Source organism: Protopterus annectens, chromosome 1.part1 (genome assembly GCF_019279795.1).
Source record: "Protopterus annectens isolate FY-2018-M chromosome 1.part1, PAN1.0, whole genome shotgun sequence".
Lineage (NCBI taxonomy): Eukaryota > Metazoa > Chordata > Ceratodontiformes > Protopteridae > Protopterus > Protopterus annectens.
Window position 1 is genome coordinate 254,230,556 of NC_056726.1, and position 19,139 is coordinate 254,249,694.

Consider the following 19,139-nt stretch of genomic DNA (forward strand, 5'->3'; position numbering starts at 1 on the left):
AACTAATGATAGTTTAGAATCACAAAAGGGTGCAGGCTTGAAGGAAATCAAGTTAAAGACTTGATAAATTTCCTTTAGTCAAGAGGCACAAGAATCCTGTCTTAAACAGACCAAGACTATGCCCAAAAATTGTATATGAAAGGTTATGTTACCAATCATTAAGTTATATGGAAAAAATATATAGATTCCCAACCCAAGCCAAAAGGTATGAAGATATGAAAAAATTTTGGTTAATTAGGTGTTACCTCAGTAATATGGCAAACTGTGTTATAAATGCAAGTTCCACTTGGATTAGTATCAAATGTTGTTATGTCATACAAATGCAAGAAATACTCTGATCCTTATTTGGTAAAATTCAATAGAAAGAAAAGAATGGGGGGGGAACCATAGAATAAAGCATTCCTTATATAACAATAAGATATTCAAAAGATGTAGCAAACTATGCCAATGGCTGATAAATCAGGATCCTGAGTGTTGGTTAGAACCCTTCAACCAAGCAAATGACTGTAAATGCAATTTCAACCCTGATGAATGTATAACTATGAATATAAGGCATTCCAACCTCCTCAAAAGATCAACCTGGTCTGGAAATACCATATGAATGTAAAAAACTTTTAAATTCAATTGAACAATATGAGCTTGTAATGTTTGCTAAGATAACCAAAGCAAGGAATTAGTGTGAATGGACCTAGATGTGAACATCAAAAAGGTTAATATACAAAAATGCCATACACGTGTCAGAATTATATCCTATTTGAGACATCAACCAGAAAATTAAACATGCAAGATCCCATCAATCAAAACTAGTATAAATAATGATATTGCTAGTAATCATAGGTACAACATCAATACAGAATTTTTCATGTTAATCAAAATCCATATAATGGATCCATGCACTTTTATAAGGCCACAATTGACCAAATATAAAGGTGCCACAAATCTGTATTGTATTCCAACCAACTGGAAAATTGTCCCATGAAATATATCCAGCGAATGAAGCCTGTGGTATTAATCGCAACTCCAAAATGTATCTCCGATGTAAACCGTTGTTCTGCCAAAGTATATGTGATACCAGAAGCACTAGAAATCACACATAAAAATACCTAAAATATGTAAAACACAAGTATAAGCAATCAAAATGGTATGTCCATTATTGTTGTTTGAGCTAAAAAGCCCGCCAACCCTTATAAATGTAATGTCCAAGAAAAAAACATCCTTCGCGTTTTTAAAGATGGCACATTGTGAAAAAAACACTTCTGTACAATCCGTATATCAAGACCGTTGAGCCAGTGAAGCCCAAGTGTTATACCGCACGATATTATTACTTCGTCAAAACAGAACTCTTCAAATGTGGCCCCTCCGAAATAATCCAACTGGTTCCAAATATAAAAAGTCAAAAAGTACCATACATAATCAAGTGCGCTGAGAAAAATAATCTATAATGTAATATCTTATATTTCTAATAAATGTCCAAATCACAAATTAACGTGAATATGACGCCCAAAAGTTATGTCGCTATTTTCAGAAAAATCCTCTTGGTTCAGTTACCTTTTGTTAAGCTGAAACAACCAAAAGTTATACAAAACAGTACCTGTTTGAATTGGTTATTCTCCAAGAAGAAGTATGGCGTCTTGTATTTCTAATAAATGTCCAAATCACGAATTTACGTGAATATGATGCCCAAAAGTTATGGCGCTATTTTTTAGAACAATCCTCTTGGTTCAGTTACCTTTTGTTGAGCTGAAAAAACCAAAAGTTGTACAAAACAGTACCTGTTTCAATTGGTTGTTCTCCAAGTTGAAATATGGCCTCCAATACGATCTTCTTTGCCCAATATGAAGAAAGGAAGGGCGCTGCACACAAGAAGAAATAAGCCCAAGAGATAGAAATAATGATGTTACATATCCGTAGTAGTCTGTAAAGCAATAATTATTTTCTCAAATTGAAAAACGCTCCTTGATAAGTACGCAAGTACGATTGATGTAAATTGAAGTGCGGTCGACCTCATGAAGAGCGCATTATGACGAAAAATTATTTTCCACATAGAAACCCAAAAAGATAGATGAATACTTAGTTGTTAACATCCCAGAATAGGAAAAAAAGCCTGGAATTCGATTCTTGTCTGCAGGAATCCACCTCTACAGACACAGAAATGTACAACTCCAAAATTGAAGACTCTCCAGACGCCAACAGCCAGCAGGAAAGAAACTGTAGTGCAAGGATGTAGCTAGCAAGTTAGGCTGGTGCCAGGCAAGCAAGTATGATTGTCCCAAAATGAAAAAAATTGCCAGCACCCTGGAAAGTCAAACAATTAAATTTATTTTAACTTCAAAAAGCTCACAACTAGACCGGTTTCAGCTCAAGGCTTTCCTCAGTAGTACATTGAAATGATTGGATAAAGCTCTTATATAGCTTCAAGTAAATCAATTCATGACCTCATTTCCTGTAATTAATAAAACAAAAGAATGTTATAGTGATGAATCACAAAGTAATGCAGTCTTAAACTAACATGCATCTATACATTGATTATATATCTAAATATCAAATATGTATAGCATATATATATAAAATAAAAAATAATTTAAGCAAAATAATGTGGAAAAACACAAGAAGAAAACAATGGATGAATAAATGTTTATACAATAAGAAATAAAATTACTTACTGCAAAATCATAATTTATCATTTAAGCCTGGGGAAAAAAGTCCCCCTAGTTTGATAATCCACCTTTTCTCTTTTGTGTTAAGAATATCGTGCCATCCTGATTTGAAAGAACGATCCCCCAAAATTCTATCAATGATTGTAAAAGTGAATCTTGTTTTTGTAACTGCATTTTCAAAACAACAAGTTTCACCAGTAAAAACACAGGTCAGGTATATGACATCAACTTCTTTGGCAATTGCAGCTCAGACTGGATAGTCTATTTAGCCACCTGCACATGTCAGGCCTTTTATATCGGCCAGACATCGAGGCAATTCCGCATCAGAATTTCGGAACATTTGGGGGACATTAGAAACCACAGAATTACCAATGCACTCTACAAACACACAATGAAACATTCTACTGCAAGATTCACTTTTACAATCATTGATAGAATTTTGGGGGATCGTTCTTTCAAATCAGGATGGCACGATATTCTTAACACAAAAGAGAGAAGGTGGATTATCAAACTAGGGGGACTTTTTTCCCCAGGCTTAAATGATAAATTATGATTTTGCAGTAAGTAATTTTATTTCTTATTGTATAAACATTTATTCATCCATTGTTTTCTTCTTGTGTTTTTCCACATTATTTTGCTTAAATTATTTTTTATTTTATATATATATGCTATACATATTTGATATTTAGATATATAATCAATGTATAGATGCATGTTAGTTTAAGACTGCATTACTTTGTGATTCATCACTATAACATTCTTTTGTTTTATTAATTACAGGAAATGAGGTCATGAATTGATTTACTTGAAGCTATATAAGAGCTTTATCCAATCATTTCAATGTACTACTGAGGAAAGCCTTGAGCTGAAACCGGTCTAGTTGTGAGCTTTTTGAAGTTAAAATAAATTTAATTGTTTGACTTTCCAGGGTGCTGGCAATTTTTTTCATTTTGGGACAATCATACTTGCTTGCCTGGCACCAGCCTTAATTTGCTAGCTACATCCTTGCACTCTAGCTCCAACACCCTAGCCCAAAGGTTCCTAGAATTTATAAACTCAAATGCTATGGAACAACTTGTTACCACTCCCACAAGACAGGAAAACATACTGGACCTGATCATCACCAACATGGGGACTCTATGCTCCAGACCAGAAGTGTATCCCTCACTGGTAAGATCAGACCATAAACTAATCTCACTGGATATTCACATCCCGACCCCATCCCCTGCCCAGAAAACCACAGTGAAAAACTTCTCTAAAGCAAATTTCACACTCCTCAAAACCGAGGTGGAATCCTTCAAAGCCCCCGGGCCTGTGGAAAATACGGCCCAGACCGCAGAATCCTTTATAAACGCATTCTATGAACACCTTCAGGAATGCATGGATCATGCGATCCCGAATAAAACCAAGACCCAATTCTCCAAATGCAGACGTCCTGTCTGGTGGACCCCAAACTATACAATAGAAGGAGGAAGCTACTAAATGATAGAGCAAAATCCCAAAAAGGGAAGGCATTACTGATCAGTATTAGCAAAAAACTATGGGCACTCATAAAATTGTCTAAGGCCAGCTTCGAGAGAAAAATTGCACAGGTCACTAAGGATAATCACAAGGCTTTCTTTAGTTATGTTAGGAACCTGGGTGGTAATTCCCAGATATGCTCAGAATTAGTCCAAAATGACAAAAAATACACTGAACCCACAGACATTGCCAACATCCTAGCTGACAGGTTCAGCGCAAATTTCTCCCCCCCTCCCCACCAAAAGGGCAAATATCTATCCCAGCAGAGTGCTGCCCCCCTGACATCTCAGATGCTCAGGTAAGAGCCGCCCTCTCCAAAGCAAAAAACACAGCATCAATGGGACCAGACGGTGTCCCGGGGTGCGTCCTACATGAACTCCAAGAAGAGCTAAACCCAAACATAAAACTACTGTTCAATCTCAGCCTTACTACTGGATATGTGCCCAAAGAGTGGCGTACAGCAACAGTGATCCCTCTCCATAAAGGTGGTGCCTCAACGGATCCTGGAAACTATCGCCCCATAAGCCTGACTAGCTTAGTCTGCAAAGCTATGGAAAGGATCATCATGGACCTCATAAATAAAGATATTGGGGACCTACAGACACTGGATCCTACCCACTTCGGCTTTGTTGAGGGCAGATCCTGCCTTTTAAACCTGGTTGATTTCTTTGAAACAGTCACCAAGGTGATTTACGAGGGGAAAGTGGTCCACACTGCCTACCTGGACCTCGCTAAAGCCTTCGATACAATACACCACTCGGGCATTATAGATAAGCTCACCAGCTTAAATATAAACCCCTATGTCACTAGATGGATTGCAAACTGGCTCAAGGACAGAACCCACATGGTTAGAATTGCTGGAGCCATGTCTGACTCCAAACCAGTTACAAGTGGTGTCCCACAAGGCTCAGTCCTGGGACCTCTCTTGTTCGGTATATATTTCTCGGAGGTACAGGCCAACACGGAAGGACTGTGGCTGACCAAGTTCGCAGATGACTGCAAACTGGGCGCCATAATAGACTCTCCAGCCGACACAAGCATTCTCCAAAAGGGCCTCATAGAAACAGACAACTGGTGCCAGAGCCATGGCCTCAAGCTAAATGCCAAAAAGTGTATAGTCATCCCCTTTGGCAAAACAAAGTGCCACAAATTACCACATAGGTGGTAATCCATTAAGTACAGAAGAAGTAATTAGGGACCTGGGGACCCAAGTTGATAGCAATCTCTCATTTGACAACCATGTGGCCAAAGTGGTTAGAACAACATTTTATATAGCCCACCTAATCATGAAGGGATTCACATCTAGATCAGGGGAGGTCATCGTGCCTCTTTACTCATCCCTCATCAGGCCCATAATTGAGTACAATGCCCCTTTTGGGATGTACCTTACCAGACACCTGCAGCAACTGGAAAGACCCCAAAAGTACCTCACCAAGAGGATCAAAGGGCTCAAACAGGTGCCATATGCTGCCCAGTTAAAGAAACTCCAGCTCTACTCAGTGGCATACCGCCTGTTCAGAGGAGATCTGTGCCTGACGTATAAAGCCATGTCCAACCCGGAATTAATGGACATGCTGCACCTCAGAAAATCCAAATCCCATCGAGCTACACGCTCGAGAGACTTGAACCTCAGCACTGAAATAAACAGGACATGCTGGAGGGACAGATTCATAACCCAGAGGCTCCCTTCACTCTGGAATAAAATCCCAGTCCAGGTTTGGCAGAGTCCCTCATTGACTCTCTTCAAGAGGAATCTTGATGAGTGGATGGGAGATCGTAGGTTTACCCCGGGTATCACTTCTGTGTCACTGTTAGACAGAGGCACAGTATACTAACCTCGAAAAAGGGCATAGCAAAATAAATTTAAAATGGGTGGTGAAAGCCAAACACATTCTGGCTAGGCTTATAAATGCCCTAGGGCAGATAGCCTAGTATGAACCTATGAACCTATGAACTGGTTTTAAATGGCTAGAGGCTTTGCCCTATTATTGTTTAGTAGAAGAACTGCAGTTAAAAGTACTAGAAATTTTTCTCCTCATGAGATTCTCTCAGTGAGATCCATGATAATGCTTGCCACAACTGTACCTAGAAATTTAGAGTTACAAAATGTGGATGAATCCTTTTTTTTGTTTGTTTTTTTGTTTATTGCAAGTGTCTCGAATCTGTCCTGCAGTGCCACCATAGACAAGTTTTTCAGGTGCAGAAACAGCCTCCTGCATACAGGTAATACCATTTTCATTAGATCCTTCACCACATTGACACTCATTACAACTGAGAATGGAAAGACCCTTTGCAGTTTTGCTTACTACCACCACTGCAATCAGATGTGAAGGACTACCTACCTGGATGCATGTATTACACATCAAGAAGTCCCTCCCTAGTGACAAACATTGACAAGATGACATCAGTGTCATTCCTTTCAAATTTTTAGAACCAATCACAAAGTGTACCAGATGACAAAAACAGGGAGAAACAAAGCTTAGAGACTCTTCAACAATGCCATTGTGGTTATAACCAGAAGTTAAATCCAGTGATTCAATGATGTCACCCTAGTCGGAGATAAGACTTAGTGATTGTTCTTCAAGAACAATGAATTTTTCATTGTCCTTAAAGTCAGAAGTGAGGATTAATGATTCAGTGACATTATGTTTAATGGACAATGACTAAAAATTAACCCAAGATCCAGGCAGTGAATCAGGTGACCGAGAATCACATGTGAAGTCGCAGACAGCAGAAACTTCCAAATGGAGTGTGTTTGAGAATCAATTTTATATGGACTACAAAAGAACAATCCATCATCCCTGTTTGCAGCTTCTCAAAACACCTCTTTAGTCCTGACCTGCTCAATATTTATATGGACTCATTATCAGGAGAGTGGTAGTGATTTTTATCATTACTTTGCTGCATTTCTTCCTGTCATATGGAGTCATTGGAACTGTAAGTACTGAGCAATCTTTTTTTAGAGATAAATGCTTTGCAAAAATCAGTGATAGACATTTAGTTAAAAATAAACAAAGAACCACAGCATGGTATCTTAAATTCAATACTTTTTCTACTGTCTTATATACATATGCTATAAGACTATAAATGTTAGTGACTGTTGGGTGTGTTCACATATACCCAGTGCACATGATGAGAATATTCCCTTAGTCACTCCAGTGCCAGTAACTGATGAAGAAGTTGGTTCAGCATTTCATACCATGTTTTTAATTAGAAATTGAAAAGCCAAACACAATGTTACCTCCTTTTCAGTATTTCCACTTCAGTTATCAATGATTGCTAAAGGATATATTTGTTACATTAAAAATAGAACACATTGTCAAATGGAATGCTTGCAATTTTACATGGAAAATATATAATGGGGCTAGGGGTTGGGTATGATAGCACTGCTTGAATTGTATTATATTTGTGGGGATTAAGAGTATACTTGTTATATGTTGCCGCCTCACAGCAAGAGGTTCTCTGGTTCAGTCTTCGGCTGGGGTGCCTTCTGTGCGGAGTCTGCATATCCTCCCTGTGGTCACGTGGGTTTCCTCTGGGTGCTCTGGTTTCCTCCCATATCCCAAAAGACATGCTGTAGGTGGATTGGACTCTCTAAATTGGCCCTAGGCATGCGTGTGTGCGCCTTCCATGGAAGGTTGGGTGCTGGGCTGGCAACTCGACACCGTAAAAACTCTACTGCCAATCATGAGCAGACAGGTGATCCTCTGTGGTGACCCCTAACTGAGAAAAGCCAAAAGAAGAAGAAGAAGAGTATACTTGTTATAGATATAAATATGCTGTTACATAGGCCAGTTTAAATTACATTACATTCCAGGTATATAACATACAGAAACATTGTCTAATGGAAGGATTTGTAATGTGCACAGCAAGATGGAGACAATGAACACTAAAAATCCAGTCAGGAAATTATATGCTTATTTGGTTTATCATCATATTGTAGAAAAGACTGCATTTAAAGGATAAGCACACATGAATCTTGGTGATGGTTTTATTTTTGGACCAGGAATTATACCTGCTTATAGGGCAATGAAATCATTATGGGAATTAAGAAAGCTACACTAACTATTAGAATTATTAAGCAATGCTACTTCTTAATCAATAAATCAGATTACAGTTGAAATTACTGAGATGAGGAATGTGGTACTGCAAAACAGAATGACACTTGACTTCACCTTTGCTTCTAAGGGTGGTATGTGTGCCCTCATCCAGACAGAGTGCTGCTTATTTATTCCAGATAAGGCAAATGCTATTTGTAGTCACCTACAAATTATACAAAAGGTTGAAGAATTGCTTGCTGCTAATAAAAACAGAAAATTCTCAGTGGGCATGGTTAAGCAATTTGTTTTCTGGTTGGGGAGAAGGTATTTTAATTTTTTTGTTGTTGTTGTTCATTGCTATCATTATAATGCTTCTAAAAATAATTTTATTTATGTGCAAAATGTTGATTATGAGACTTTTAGAATTCAGAAAAAGCATCAAGTTGCAAAATGTTCATATTAACAATAGAAAAGAATCATTGCCACAGACCAGACTAGTAAGAAGTTATAAGGAGGAAAACAATGAAAAAAATGTATTTCAAGATTTTAGTAGGCTGTATGAAAATCTTTTTTTGGGGGGTATAACTGAAAAATGTTCAAGCTGTCATTTTATTCTATCAAGGCACAGATGTTTTTATTTCTAATAAAAACATATTTGCAAAGCATTTGTATAATCACTGTGTATGTCAGGGACAGAAATAAATTACATATGCCAAGTGTTTGATAACAAGTGAAAAGTGTCCACCTATTTGAAACCATGTTGCTATTGTCCAGATTCTTGTCTAGCAAAAATAAAGCAACTGTGTTTGCTTTTAATTTGTCATTTGCTATCATTTAATAGACAAAGTTTATTAAGTTTTATAGTTAAAAACAATGTAAACAAATGGAGCTTCTTATGTTTGGGGAGACAAGACCTTGACTGCTTTGTTTCACACACGTGTTCTCTGCAGTAAAAAAGACTATTCTCTTCTGCTGAACTGTGCTGTCTGAAGTTATTTTTTTTCACTATAACAGCATGAACAGGAATGAACCTCGTAACAGAGTCTTGATCATGTATACATTGAAATAAGCCTGCAGTTCAGAGATATTCACTAATTGTCTCAACAACATTAGTACCACACAAGAAGCCTTAAAACTGTACGATAAAAACAACCACCGACATTAGTGTACACATTGTACTACAGAATTTGATACTTTCAGTAGAATTATAGAGTGAACTTTTTTGGATCCCAAATTCCAGCTTTGAACTTTTTGTAACATTGAACCTGAGGTATATAAGCTGGGAATGCTGTCTGCAATGTTAGAAAACTGCTTTTACAGATATATAGCTTATGTCAATTAACATATTTCATTACAGAATGACAAATGAGTTGACAATAAGTGAATACTGAATGAGAGCAGATGTGTATAGCCAGGGGTTGTTAAGATGTAATGAAGTGTGAGACCACTGTAAATTAAGTGTCACAGATGGAGGTATGAGGTGTGTTTTGTAGAAAGTGGAGCACATAGGCCCTGAAGTCAGGCTAGGGACTGTGGGCATTATGATGTCAACTTCCCTTTTTTGTTATATGTATTGCATGGGTGTAGGTAACAACCAGGAGAATCTCTTGTGTGATATTGTTACTTGATAGATGTTTGTGTGATGAGTGGAAATGTATGCAGTGTCTGAAGTAATTTTTCACAGGGAGCATCCATTTTAAACTGTGGCTACAGGAGTGTGATTGCAATGGACTATGTAGTTCTCATGTATCTTTGTAATATTGCACACACTGCAGATATTTCAGTGCATGTTTCTGGATCAAACTGCTTGGTGCCACCAGAGATATCTAGGCAGCAGAAACACACCATCATCACTTAGAAAACATGTTCAGTGATGATACTGGTCTATGAGAGGTCAGTGTCATATGCATTCGATGCCACTGTCTATAGGTTTCTTATTGGTGTCATTAACTATGGTTCCAGGACAAATACTGCCTCATCAATAAAGAAATAACCTCACACAAATCACTGATGCAAGTTGAGCATGTGCCAGATGTAAGAATTCTGGCCACTGCCTGAGTAGATATCTTAGACATTGTATAGTGTACCATTACATTGCAAACTATCTAGCAGCTGACACAGTGCAATCCCTTATAGTTCCTATACCATTGTCCTTGTTCCTCAAGTGAGGCCTTGCTGGGAATGTCAGTGCAGTGAATGGCTCCTAGCAGCTCAGTAAAATGTTCATTAAATGCCCACATTGTAATCATTTTGCCATCTGTGGTACATAGAACCACATATGCTCTTCCACATACTTTAACATGGCATCAATAAATTGGTGTAGTATTCTTGAGTTAAATGCCTGGGAGAGCACTCACTGCGTCCCCCTGTTAGTCACTGGGAAGTCTTTGTAACCAGTATTCCTAAAGCTATAAGTACTTTTGTGTCTATAGGGATGAGTCTTCTATGCATCCCACTATCCTGGATACGAGGAGGACACATCCCTGCCAGCACTTGCATGGTGCATCTGTCCATATGGTTGTGGTCAACTGATTTTATGTCATGGAGAAATTGGGTGAGGTCAGATGGCATAGCAGGTGATGAGGCACACCTCTGTGGCTACCAGCTGCAAGAACAGCCTTGTGCATATACATACCTGTCAAACCATCAGCTACCACTAGCATGTTTTTTGGTGTCTGTTTCTGAACACCAGGATTTCATTGCAAACAGCTACTGTGGTGGACACTTTTCATTTTGGTATATTTATACACTTGTGAATCACTATGCCATACCGTTTACCCTCACATTTTCTGTGCCCCTCACTTTAATTATGTTGCTTATTTCCATCTAAGTGTATAATTATTTGCATAGTAAACTGATTATGATGTTCTATGCTCTAGCGATGACAGTCTTGGTCTCCGAATCAACTCCACCTTATACTTGGCCACTCATCATGCTATTTCACCTAGTGCATTGTGTTCCTTGTTTCTGAATCCCAAGAATTCACTTCCAAAATATTTAATAGCTATTTCCTTTATTCAAAGTATACCACATACAATAAGCATTTATATACTTTTTTTCTTTAATATGAGATTCATACATTTTTTGTACATAAAATCAATATATCCACAGTCTTGACTCATCTTTTGCACATTTGTTATTTCAGTAAGTGAGTCATCCATTTGTTTCCTTGGAATTATTTTCTGGAGAACCTGCATTTTGTAGTAATTTCCTTTAAATTTTTAAAATCTGATTTCATAAAAAAATCATTCTCTACTATAAGTAATTTATATAAAGAACAGATCTGTATTTTTTATGTAATGCAAGCAAATTTTTGTCTTTTTATTAAATACATTTATACCAAATGGCAGAATATTCAGATAAGATGAATTTTTGTTAGGACAGTCATTAATCATTCAGTAATATAGGTCCCTTTGCTTTATTCCTCTATATATTCATTAAGTGTTTGCCTCTTAGGACTTTTCTTATTTGGTCAACATCATGAGATCTGAGGGGAATCCTAAATAAAACACCTGCAGAAATTGAGTTTTTCATTGACTCTAGTGCAGAAGGTAACATTAAAAAAGGAATAATTTGTAGGATATATAAATATTGTATGATAACTATAAGTATCAATTAGAAGAGGTCAGAAATAATTGGAAGGAGAGATTAGGAGGACATATGTATGGCTCTCAAATATGCAACAAAGATAGAAGATTTAGGATTTTTGCCCAGAAGTGTTTGTATAGATACTTTTATACCCCAGGCAGACTCCAAATAATTTTTCCTCAGGTAGGTTGCAAATGTTGAAGGTATAATGGGGAAAAGGTGATATCCTGGAAGCACATGTTCTCAGACTATAATTTGTTGGTAAAATTTAAAAATTCCCAACAGCAGTGGTTTTCAACATTTTTATACTTAGGAACCAGTGAAAACAGGCAATTTTTTTTTTTTTGGGGGGGGACCGCTAAGACAGAAAATTTTATAAGGAACCAATTAAAACAATCACTGTTTGAGTGTTGTATACCAAAGGATATGAAGTCTGATACTGCATTCATTTTTATGATGATCATACCAAAAATATGGTGCAAAAATCTGGATATTCTGCAAAGATCTGAACAGTTGAGAGGTATGCTACCTACCTACGTCTTACACACACACACACACACACACACACACACACACACACACACACACACACACACACACACACACACACACACACACAAATTTTTCAACCTAAAAGGGATAAATCCCAACAGAATCAAGGACAAATCCAGAAAAAAATCACAGACACTTTTAATTAGTATTATTAACTTGAGACATTGGCAAAATAACAGAACATGAGTGAATTTGCATTTTTCTAAAGTAAAAGAAGCCTGTAACTCTAATTATTGTAATTATTAAGTATAATTATTTACCTTTTCTCCAAAAGTCATTACTTTTAGGTGGAATTAAGAGGGACAGAGCTAAAATTTCAGTCAAAATCAGGGATGACCCTGAAAATCAGGGGCAGTTGAGAGATATGCGCTTACCTTGATACCTACCTCTTACACACAAACACATATACACACATACACACACACACACACACACACACACACACACACACACACACACACACACACACACACACACGTGCATACCATACCTCTCAACCTCTTAGCACAGAAAATGTGGGCAAAGCCAAAAATAATGGTGGGACAAAGCCCCCAAGATAGGGACAAACTTTAAATATTGCTGTCACAAACTTATAAACTGCTAGAATAAAAGGTATTGTCTTATCATGAATCTTCTGAAGGATATGAAGGTTGAAACTCAAATGCTTGTCATTATTTAGTAAATTCTGTCCTCATAAATTTGCTACAATAAAGAGTGCACTTACATTTAGATGTCTCTGCCGAAATTCATTCTATTTTCTGCATAAAGTCCATAAACAATAGTTATCACTGCATTAACATTTTGAGGCAGTCCACATCTACTGACCTCAGCAGTTTTACAAGTTCTTAGTGATAGAGATTTTTATAAGACCCTAGTTAAAGCACTGCAATCAGCATAAAACAATGAAACTGGAGATAAAATAGAGTTGCAAAATGACACTGTAAAATGGGTCATTACAGTAACAAAATAGTCAAATTCAAACAGTATATAGAAAGGACAAAGGGGAATGTGTTTTATTACCGCCTTCAAGTATTCTTTTTGTAGTCAATTGTGAAGCACAACCTATGCTAGATGTTAGTGTAACCAAACTAGTCAAACGTCTTTGATCTGTTGCTGTTCTGCTATAGTATTTCTGAGGCAGCTTGGAACCTGAACCAACACATAGGATCATAGGATCATAGGAAGATACTAAGCTAAAGGCCTAAGGGCCCTTACAAACCTAGCTAAATTTACTGTTGTCACCATGAACAGCACCTATTGCCCCTGTCCAAGATGGACACAGGTAGAACCCAGGGGTGAATTTACAGGAACTCATCCAATTGTGATGACTGCGTATGAAGAGGGCCACTGAGGTGCTCTGTTAGACAGGAAGTGGGAGTCTATTCCAAAGATGTGGTAACCTCTGGGAGACAAATATGTTCCTCCAGGAGGTTCTATTGATGTCACATACCAGGTTTAGGTCCTTAGAGCGAGTAACCCGTGTGCCATTTGACTTGCAGATGTGCAGCATTTCCAATAAAGCAGGGTCAGAGATCACTTTATATGCAAGGCTAGAGATTGCCTCTGAGTAGTCGATATTAAACAGAATAAACTGACAGTAATTTAAGTGGATCCACATAGGATAGCTGCTGAAGACCTTGAATTTTCCTTGTGAGGAACCTTTGTGGTCTCTCCCATTGCTGCAGGTGCTTTGAAAGGTACATACCAAAAGGGGCATTGTACTCATTTATTGGCCTAATGAGTAAAGAGTACACTCTTACTTATGAGATGAGCCATACAGAATGCCCTTCTTACCACTGTGGAAACATGGTGATCAAAGGCAAGGTGTCTGTCAACCTGAGTGCCCAGATCTTTCACCACTGAGTGCATACTTGGGTATTGCCATTGATGTGGTAATTTGCAAAAACATTACTATCACTGAAAGGGATGATAATATATTTTTTTGCATTGAGTTTGAGGCCATGACTTTGGCACCATTCATTTGCTTGCGTAAAACTTTCTTGAAGGATGTTGACATCACTGTGAGATTCTATGACTGCACCCAGTTTGCAGTTGTCAGTCCCTTGGTTTTAGCTTGTACTTTGGAGAAATAGAGTCTGAACAGTAGAGGTCCCAGGACCGATCCCTGTGGAATGCCACTAGTTATGAGTCTGCTGTTGGAGGTGGATTCCTCTATTTTTATTGTATGAGTTCTATCAGTTAGCCAGTTTGCAACCCACTGATATCTAGCTGGGAGAGTTTGTCAATGATACTTGAGTGACGGATAGTATCAAATGCCTTGGCTAGGTCTAGGTAGGCTGTATGCAAAGGCTTCCCCTCATCCAGGGCCCCGGTGACTGTCTTGAAGAAGTCCACCACATTTAACAACTATGATCCCCCCTTGACAAATCCAAACTGGGTAGGATCTAGTCTTTGGAGATTACCTATATCTTTGTTGATAAGGTCCATGATGATTGCCTCCATGGCATTGCAGATAAGGCTAGTCAGGCTGATAGGTCTGTAGTTCCTGGGGTCAGTAGAAACCACTTTTGTGCAATGGGATAATGGTGTCTGTTTTCCATTCAGCTGGGATTAAGCTGGTGCTTAGACTGTGATTGAAAAGAGTACCCAACGGTGATTCTAATTCTTGTTTGAACCAATGTATGATGCAGCCTTGGATGTTATCAGGTCCCATTGATGCTGTGTTTTTGGCCTTAGAGAGGGCGTTTACAACCTGTTGTTTAGAGATACAAGGTAGGGGACAGGTGGTAGGGATGTCATGAGGTATGTGTGGCAGGGAGAGGGGAGTTAAGTTTTCACCAAATCTGTCAGCTAACAGGTTAGCTATGTCCACCGGATCAGTATATGTGTTACCATTACCTATCAATTTGTAGCAAATCTGGGCCTTACCTTTTAGGTTATGGATGTAACTAACAAATGCCTTATGGTCCTTTGTTGAGGAAGTTAACTTGGATTTGAAGTTTGCCTTGGAAGACGTCTCAAGAAATCGTATTTGCTTATTTAAGCTGAGGACAGAGTGTCTTCAGTTTAAAGTCCACTCCTTCTTACTCTTAGACAGCACTTACTTTATTTTACTGTAAAGCTTATCAATGACGGTTGTCCACCTGGCAGGTTTGCTGTACCTTGAACAGCTTGTTTTGGTCTTAAAAGGTACTGCCGAGTCAATGCAGTTATACAGGTCCTTGTATAGGGCATTGATGTAGAGCTCAGCATAGTTACTGGTTCCATCTGAGGGGAGAGCTGCAGTGAAGCTATTTATACCATCCTATAAGAGGTTATAATCTGCTTTGGAGAAGGTTTTTAGTCTAGTAGCTGCTGGGGGGGGGAGGGATCAGGTGTGATAGTTACTTCAAATGAGACTGGTTTGTGGTCCGATCTCACCAGGGTTGAACTCACGGTGGGGGTGCTACATTGGTCTCCCATATTTGCAAGCACCTGATTTAGGATATTGGTGCCCCTGGTGGGGGTGTCAACCAGCTGGTCCAGGGTATTGGAGATGACAAATTTGAGGAACGTTTGGGCAGGTGAGTTTGAGCATGAGTAATTCACCCAGTCAATGCTAGGGTAGTTAATGACACCCAAAACCATAGTGTTTGGATGCATCTTGATAGAGTCAAGTTGATCCAAATAGGCAGAATGGGTGCCCTGATTCATAGCTGGAGTTCTGTAGCTGGCATTGATTTGAATATGTGTCCTACCAACATTTAATTACACATGAAGTATCTCTGGGGCATCATACTGTTTAACCAGTCTGGAGGTGTATTTATCTTTAATGAATATTGATACACCACCTCCTTTCATTTTCTTGCCTTCTGTTTGTGGTTTGAATGTGTGGAAGGAGGTGTAACCCTGTATGGCTGGGGTGGTCTCCACAGCCTTGAACAAGGTCTCTGTGATTGCACAAATGCCTGCATACTCAAGAGAGATGACTACTTCCAATGAGTGCAGTTTCATGCTAAGACTGCTAGCATTTAGCAGCATGAGCTTGAGGTTGCTTTTGGTTGGTATTTTTACATACAGAGTTTTGTCCTTGTTACACTGCCTAAAAAAGGCACTATGGGGGTGGCAAGAGCTTAAGCCAGTAGCCAAAATCCCAGGGGTGACAGATGAAGACCATCTCTGGCAAAGCATTGAGGTCAGTCAATCACGTCATCCCAGGCTGCTAGATACTGGCTCTTCTTAGAATGACACCAAAAACTAAGCCAATTATTGAAGTCAATCATTTTCTGTTTGTATTGTGGCATCATTGTAGGTGAAGGTAAAATGCTGCTTAAGACTAGGGACATACCTGCTCGAGACACATATTCTGAGAGCTTTGTCATGTCTCTCTTCATATAGTCCAGAGAGGTACATCTCATGTTGTTCACACCAACATGGACTATGGCAGAGTCATAACAGTACCTGTTGTTGAGAGACCTGAGTGCATGTGTAATATGGTAGATCCTGGCACCTGACAGACAGCTGAGCATGACCTTTTCCTTATCCAGCCTAGTGAGAAGGACATCTATGTGTCTCACGATGGAGTCATCTATAACTAATTTGTTAGGTTTAGTGTTTACCTTTATGGGCTTGACAGGTGAGACACTGGTACATGAGCTATTGTGTGTATTGTGTTCTGAAGAAGAAGTATTATGTGTAGAGTGTTGTACTTGCTGGAAAACTCTTGCTACATGGACAAGGCTTAGTCCTGCAACTGGCAACCTGACTTGGAAAATCAATACGGGCTGCAGCTGCTTCCATAATATCACTGCTCACTTTGTAATGGTTTCATGCAAGAAACTCTCTGCATTTACTAGGCTAAATGTAAAGTGTTATTTCTTCTCCATGTTATTGATGTTTGGCATGATTTACCATAGCAAACAAATAAATATACATAGTATGCATCTGTAGTAACTATTTTGCACTTGCTGCAATCGTCACATTTATAATGTGTCTACAAATAGTAAGGTTCTATGAAGAAGTAAATCACTACAAATTACGGTTCATACACTGAACCTCAGAATACCACAGATGTGACAGTGTGGACTACAATAATGTAAGATGAAGTATGTTACATCTGCTGAAGGAATAAAGTGTCTCAGCAGCCATCAGTAAGTAACAGAGAGTGACACATCCCTCCCTACCTACTTCTTACACACACACACACACACACACACACACACACACACACACACACACACACACACACACACACACGCGCGCGCGCGCGCGCACACACACCTACTTTTTACATATGCACAAACACCTACTTCTTACATACACACCTATTTATCCACCATTTAAACAAACATACACACACACAAACACACACACACACACACACACACACACACACACACACACACACACACACACACACGCGCGCGCGCACACACACACTTGGTCTGCATTTCAAATGTCTTCCGACAATGGCATTCAAATTCTGCACTCGTGGAAGACAAAGATGTAAACAGCAGGTCACACAGACACAAAAGACAAAAACAGGTCACAGACACCTTTTGCGCCTGTGTGACTGGATGCAAAGATAATTTCTCTTAAAGAAGAATGCCCCTAAAAAAAACATTTTTTTTTAATTAAAAAATAAGTCTCCGAGCCAGCGGCCCCCTCCCAGCCAGTGTGTGCCTCTCCCAGCCAGTGGGCCCTAGTCTTTCACAGACTAGCAGGAAAATTCAGCTGGACCGGACCCAGTCTGTGAACGGGCGGTTTAAAAATAGTGCCCTACAGATTATTCTGTCAGGAATACTTGACAAGCAAATGAGTTTCACTAAGGAAATTAATTTTTGAGCAGAGATACAGATTTGAATTGTCTAGATTTAGTATAGTTAAGCCTTGTTAAGTTTAATTCTGGTGGCTGCCAAAAAAAGCAATTACTAAAAAATGGAAATCAAAATCTAAAGCAAATGTACTTGGAAGTAGCGAATATTGTAACAAAGATAAAAGAACAGGAAGTGGGATCTGTAGAAAAGGGTAGGAGTAAATTAAATAGAAAAAAAATGGAAATTGTGGAAACAATACATGCAGAAGAATGTTTTGGAGGAGAAATGAGTTTTAAGAAAAAGCAGGAATTAACTATTTATGTAGCACTGTTTTGTTTATATGATATATAGCAATATATGTGACATTTGTAAGTGTATACTTGTTAGTATGGCTTGATTATTTTTATATAATTGTAAGTAAGTCTATGTCACAAATGGTAATTTAATAAAGGTGTTTAAAAAATTGTTATATCCTATATAATTGTCAGGCTTACAGTGTTATAAATCCAATGCTTCTGAATTTTTTCTTACCTTTCTGGTTCCCGGATATGAAAATGACAGGGCCGTGGTATTACATTATGTTGGTGCTGCTTAATTTGAATAATTATTTATAAACTAATTCTTAGAAGTGGATCTTCTAAAGCAATTTATGTAACATGACTATTAATTCACTTGCTATCCTCATTCTGTAAACTATTTTGATGTGAATTGTTTTCCTGAAAATGGAGACCCATGGACTGTACAAAATATCTCAATAAGTTCTTCCTCCTAAATCAACTTAATACTGCACAGCTCATTAGAAGAGGATCTACTACATAAACCAAATAGAACACTTATTGAATGACATGCCAACTCTGAAAAGAAGCGTAGAGAACCATTGTGTTATTTTCAACAAAGTACTTTAGCTACCTCAAAATAAGCTATATAGGTTGTAATGGAATAAAAGGAAACTGATGTATCTAAAGGTATGTTAGCTTTGTTAAACTGATTCAAAATGAAAAGGCCAATGAAGCATCCATTGTACA

General features: G+C 38.3%; 1 protein-coding gene across 1 annotated transcript in view; it reads right to left on the reverse strand.

The window, feature by feature from the left end:
* Positions 1-899: 899 nt before the first annotated feature.
* Positions 900-19,139, reverse strand: part of FAM184A (family with sequence similarity 184 member A) — a 2,724,106-nt gene continuing 2,705,866 nt past the window's right edge. Inside the window, exon 18 of the mRNA XM_044086971.1 lies at positions 900-1,103. Coding sequence (XP_043942906.1) covers positions 900-1,103 — 204 coding nt within the window. The remainder of the gene's footprint in view (positions 1,104-19,139) is intronic.